General features: G+C 49.1%; 1 protein-coding gene across 8 annotated transcripts in view; it reads left to right on the top strand.

The window, feature by feature from the left end:
• atp8a2 (ATPase phospholipid transporting 8A2) overlaps positions 1-6,131 on the top strand; it is a 61,383-nt gene that overhangs the window by 51,304 nt on the left and 3,948 nt on the right. For 7 of the 8 annotated variants that reach the window (XM_014159473.2, XM_014159472.2, XM_014159474.2 and 4 more), the window contains 6 exons: positions 663-741; positions 835-896; positions 1,355-1,411; positions 1,993-2,100; positions 3,916-4,004; positions 4,498-4,602. In XM_014159473.2, the coding sequence (XP_014014948.1) occupies positions 663-741; positions 835-896; positions 1,355-1,411; positions 1,993-2,100; positions 3,916-4,004; positions 4,498-4,602 (500 nt within the window). Of the gene's footprint in view, positions 1-662; positions 742-834; positions 897-1,354; positions 1,412-1,992; positions 2,101-3,915; positions 4,005-4,497; positions 4,603-4,914; positions 4,973-6,131 lie in introns of all 8 variants that reach the window. The other variant, XM_014159477.2, reaches the window with a different exon arrangement.

Here is a 6,131-nt window from a genome sequence, read left to right as displayed (position 1 = left end):
TCTCTGTCTCTCTCTCTGTGTGTCTCTGTCTCTCTCTCTGTGTGTCTCTGTCTCTCTCTCTGTGTGTCTCTGTCTCTCTCTCTGTGTGTCTCTGTCTCTCTCTCTGTGTGTCTCTGTCTCTCTCTCTGTGTGTCTCTGTTCTCTCTCTCTCTCTCTCTCTCTCTCTCTCTCTCTCTGTGTGTCTCTGTCTCTCTCTCTCTCTCTCTGTCTCTCTCTCTCTGTGTCTCTGTCTCTCTCTCTCTGTGTCTCTCTCTCTCTGTCTCTCTCTCTCTGTCTCTCTGTGTCTCTCTCTCTCTCTCTCTCTGTGTGTCTCTGTCCTCTCTCTCTCTCTCTCTCTCTCTCTCTGTGTGTCTCTGTCTCTCTGTGTCTCTCTCTCTCTCTCTCTCTCTCTCTCTCTCTGTGTGTCTCTGTCTCTCTGTCTCTCTCTCTCTCTCTCTCTCTCTCTCTGTGTGTCTCTGTCTCTCTGTGTCTCTCTCTCTCTCTCTCTCTCTGTGTGTCTCTGTCTCTGTGTCTCTCTCTCTCTCTCTCTCTGTCTCTGTCTCTCTGCCTGTGTCTCTGTCTCTCTCTGTCTCTCTCTCTCTCTCTCTGTGTGTCTCTGTCTCTCTGTGTCTCTCTCTCTCTCTCTCTGTGTGTCTCTGTCTCTCTGTGTCTCTCTCTCTCAGGTGTTTTGGGGTCACTGTATAAATGCTCTGATCCATTCCATTATTCTCTTCTGGTTTCCACTCAAAGTTCTAGAACATGGTAAGTAGTGGTCCCTACATCCTCCCTGCTAGACACACACTCTTCATTAACTTAATATCTTGTGGTAAATATTTGTGTGTGTGTTCTCCCCAGACAGTCCTTTCAACAACGGTCATGGAACTGACTACCTGTTTGTGGGGAACATGGTCTACACGGTAAGCAGATGCCCTACACCGTGTCTCGTTTATGTTGGCGCTGACACTCTGAACATTAACATGGACTCATCCCACTAATGTAATGCCCAGTCTGATGAAATGTGTGTGTCAGTTACACTTTTTGGATCCTGCTACAGAGATGCTAGACTCTGGCCATTTTAAATCAGTAATGAAGTGCTCATGGGACTGCAGTTAGTCTACCTCAGCAATCGCTCTACTCATCTACCTTATTCCCTCTCTCTCTCTCTCTCTCTCTCTCCATCACTCTGTTCCTTATATTTATCATGGTGTTTGTGTTTAGATGGCTGAGAGCAGCAGGTACACGCTGAGGGTTTTAACAGGAATTGTTAAGTTTACAGTATATCATTATGGATGTTTTATCTCTGGTGTCGTTTGTGAACTAACCATTCCTCTTTCTCGCTCTCTTTCTCGCTCTCATTCTCTCTCTCTATCTGCAGTATGTGGTAGTAACAGTGTGTTTAAAAGCTGGTATGGAAACCACTGCCTGGACCAGGGTAAGACTTTGTTTCCCCTCTAATACACCCTCCCACTTCACTAGCCCTATAGACTGCTTCTATGTACCACGCTGACATATAGTACCACATGACTGGTGGCCTACAGGTTGACAGCTGACACTGTTGTGTACAGGTATAGGTGGCAGTGTAGGGTATACTAGTGTAGAGAGATCACACACACACACACACACACACTCTCGCTCCTTGCCATGTGTTACAGCCATTTCAGGGCATTCCCACTCCAGGGACAGGGTTGAGGGGGGCGTTGACACGCCCCGTCCGTTCAGCTGTCCACACAACACCCCCCCGGTAATGAAGCAGGGTCCCATAGCTATTCACACAGTGTCCCCTTACAGAGAGGGGGAGAGAGAGAGAGAGGGAAGGAGGGATAGACAAAGGAAAAGAAAGAGGGAGGGAAAGGGACAGAAGGGGAGGGAGAGAGGGAAAGAGGGGGACTCTCAGGGACAAGGTTGTCTATATTCAGTGTTTGTACATTAACTATGTGACCTCGCTCTATATTACTCACCCTTTCTCCTTCCCTCTCCCACCCCCCTCTCCCACCCCCCTCTCCCTCCCTGTAGTTCTCCCACCTGGCAGTATGGGGCAGTATGATTCTCTGGATGCTGTTCTTCACTGTCTACTCAGCTTTCTGGCCGTCCATCCCCATCGCTCCTGACATGCAGGGCCAGGCAAGTCTCCTCTGATTCTTCTGTTACTACTTACGACTGTAGTGAACTCTTCCGTGTCTACAGGGCCCTGTTGGTTAGAAAAGCTGAGGCACCGCTGCAGAGGTGTGCGGTCAGCACCAAAAAACCCAGCCTCAGACCAGGCTGTAAATATGTCCTAATAGGCCAGAAACCATGGCAGCTCTGTGGATGTGTTCTATATGGACTTAATGCTTTCCACCCCCCCACCACTCCCCATACATGTGTCAGTCATTCTGATGGTGGGGGGTAATACCCCCCCACACACACACACACACACACACACACACACGGCGCCTGGGCGGCTGGCCTTCTGGGTGTTCCATGTCAGCACTGCTGGAGCCCCTGGGAGATTTATGCCCTTCCAGCCTACTCTGCAGGCCCTCTGCACCTGCTGCGCGGTCACCCGAGCCCCAGGCTTTTACGGCCTGCTCTGGTGGTGTTGACTATAGCTTGAGTGCCGGGCTGGGCAGGGCTGGAGGAGGACGGGTGTGTGTATATGGGGGACCCCCTGATTGAGGGTCCCATGTTGGGTTTTTTAGGGGGCTAGGTACAGGGAGCAGTGGTACCACAATGTGCAGGGAGACTGGGGGAGGGAGTCTCCGCCTCTTTCAGACCATTCATTCAATTTGTGTCAGAAATGAGGAATGTGAATAAACCCTGCAGCTGCTCCGTCCAACTAGGGAACTGGGGGAAACGCTCCCGTCTCCAATCCCTCCATCAGCCCGCTCAGACAACCCCATCACCTCCTTTCTCCTCCTCACTTCCCCTTGCTCTCTCACCCGTTCTCATCCCCTGTATCTCTACATTCATCTGCCCATAGGGGATGAATACTGGGCTATTCATTGAGTGCTCTGTGTTTACGCTTCAAATAATTGTTTGAGTTATGTTTGTGTGTGTCTGTGTGTGGCTGTTTGTTTGAGACTGTATTTGTGCGTGTGGGGTTTTTGACAAAGAATGTGTGTGTTTTTGGTGTGTTTGTGTGAGACCGACAGTCTGTCCTGTTGTCTGTGGCTGTTTGTCAAACTGTGTGTGTGTGTGTGTGTGTGTGTAGTCTGAGCTTCTCTGGCTGTGTTTCCAGCTGTCATTGGGAATGGCTCATAATGGTTTTCCGATTCAGTCCGGAGAATCCCCTTGGGAATGTCAGCTGTGTCCGGCCCAAAGTATCTCCCTCTGACCATCTCTGAACTACAGCCTCATAACAGGGACTAAGGGAAAACTGTAATCTTACTATGAATGTAGCTAGCTAGCCAGTACAGCGTAGACTACAGCACAGTCAATGTCCACTTGTATGAATGTAGATAGTATAGTAGAGAGATGGGCTTTGTTACCAGAAATATGTCAGGGCATATTTAGCAAACTGCTACTGGCATTTGGCATATGGTGGCAGAATTGGCTACCATGTAGAAAGACAAAGAGAGACAGAGTGCAGCTGATTGACAGGGGGACGGGGAGAGACCGTAGTTTAGAGGGGGACGGGGAGAGACCGTAGTTTAGAGGGGGACGGGGAGAGACCGTAGTTTAGAGGGGGACGGGGAGAGACCGTAGTTTAGAGGGGGACGGGGAGAGACCGTAGTTTAGAGGGGGACGGGGAGAGACCGTAGTTTAGAGGGGGATTAACCCCTGGAGACAGACTCATGGTTAGAGGTCAACGAGGCTGTCTGCAGCTGGACAACAGAGGGTGGAGACCCTGTGGAGTGTCTGTCTAACGTGTCTCTTGATGTGGCTGAAATGTGTTGTATGTCTCTCTCCTGGGTTCCTGGAGTGTTGTGTTGACGTTGTGTTGACGTTGTGTTGTAGGCTAGCAGAGTGATGCAGTGCTGGCACTTCTGGCTGGGGCTGGTCCTGGTGCCAGCAGCCTGTCTACTCAAAGACTTTGCCTGGAACGCGTGAGTAAACACTCACACTGCATAAATACCACTTAAATCAATGCATATGAACAGCGATGTTTTTCACATTTCAATACGAACATATACACGTGTGTGTATAAACACAGTCCCGCTGTACCCAGATTTTGCGACTTCTGCGATTGGCGATTTTTTTTTTGCAAAATCAACCATTCCCGCATATTATGCTAGGGCTTGCAAATTTGACCATTCATCGCACTATTACCGCATAAAACGGTCAAATTACTGCATATAACTGTCTGAACACCACACTACAAAAAGTGGGCTCGCAATTTTAACCAATCACCATACTTTTACCACATATTTTGGTTCAGTCAAGCCACACGTCAACAAATATTATTTCCCTGACAGAAAAGTTAGCAATTTGCGATACCAAAGAAATCAAGCATTTCTGCCCGCAGATATCATCAAATCCTGTGAATGTGTCAACATAATCCTGTGAATGTGTCAACATAATCCTGTGAATGTGTTGTAGGGGTCGTCGCACTGTGAAGAAGTCTCTTCTGGAAGAGGTCCAGGAGCTGGAGGCCAGGGCTGTAGACCCAGGGGCCGCCGTGCTCCGAGACGCCAGCGGACGCAGGTCAGACACACACACACACAACACACACACACACACTGCATCAAGGGATCACAGTTGGAGGGGGGGCACACAGACGGGATCTTTACTGAACTTACTGTGACATTGTTCATGTCATTTTCATAGCATGAGATAATGATAATTGCTTGGACTGAGGGGTCCCCCCCATTTAAATATTTTGTTAGAAAGTCTGTAAGATTGATGTGTTTATTATGATTTATGTCCCAGTGTTTTAAAGTCTAGCGTGTACCATATATGATAGTGATGTAACCATGGCCAGCTAACCTGTTGGTAACATGGTTGACCCATCCACAGAGCCAAAGCCAACCCTGAGGTCCCCTAGCCCCAGAGCTCAGGGCACAGACAGACACAGGTAGCACCTTGGCTTGGTTTGACCTGGCTCACTGTGTGAACTCTGACCTGTTTGTCTGCCCCTGCTCCGCTCTGCAAGACTCCTCCCCCGTCTCTCTCACTGCATCCTACACTCACTCACCCACCTCAGCACTCATGTTTCATCATATCTCTTTCTTTTCCTTCCCCATCTTCTTTTTCCTATCTCTCTATCTGATTGTGTCGAGTCAGGAAGTGGACAGGTTTGCACTGCTGTAAGGACTGGGTGTGCTGTAGCCTCTGTGATTGTGTGTTAGAGTTAGCCGTTTGTGTGTGTTTGTTTTGTATCGTGGGTTGTAGTCAGTATATCTATCATAAGATAAGAAGTAGAACCATTCAGGGTTGATCATGTTAGAAGGGGCTTTAAAACATCGGAGGTATTTGGCCATATTAGGTTGAGGAATGGAGTGGGAGATGGAAGACTGAGGTTTGGCCATTTGAGGGATGGTTGTGTGGGATATTGGCTGTGTATGGGGCTCTTTGGTGGGCTTTGGGCAGGAACAATAGTCCTCAATCATCCAGTGAGACGGCTAGGCCAACAGTCCAGAACAGAGAACTGGCTCAGACAGAGGTGGGCTGGGGAGGTGCTTGGGGACAGGGAGGGGAGGAAGGGCGTTGTTTTTGGACGGATGGGCGCACACAGCCTTCCCTAGCCTCGAAGTGAAGGCCATGGCCTGGGCTGAACCTTCTCCCAGAGATGGGTAGGAGCCCCCAGCGACGACCATGGAAAGCATTGAGGAGTTTGAGAGGCACAGAGGAGAAACGCACACATCTGTATTTCATAACGGGAGAGGATTGGGACAAGGATGGGAAAGGTAGAGGACCAAAGTTTCTCTGGGGAAGTAATTAGATGTGGCGCGTCCTTGGACTGTTTGGAGTCTCACTCCCCTTTCAGACAGCGACACTACAGGGGCGACGTGCGGCGGATTCAGTCATCACTTTACAGATGTGCTATTTATATATTGATTTTTTAGGCTATCAATTTGTTCTTCATTCATTCACCTTGTCATCCATTTAGCAGACCTCATTTTCTTTGGCGTACGATACCGTTGCAAAACTTCAGAACGGTTTTTCAGGCTTTTCCAAACACACCAGGTCTAAGTTCCCTGTGGTACCATAAAGAATAGGTCCCAGCTGCTTGC

The sequence above is a fragment of the Salmo salar genome, chromosome ssa19, assembly GCF_905237065.1.
Source record: "Salmo salar chromosome ssa19, Ssal_v3.1, whole genome shotgun sequence".
Lineage (NCBI taxonomy): Eukaryota > Metazoa > Chordata > Actinopteri > Salmoniformes > Salmonidae > Salmo > Salmo salar.
Note: the sequence above shows the minus strand (reverse complement) of the source record. Positions and strands in the feature narration are given on the sequence as shown.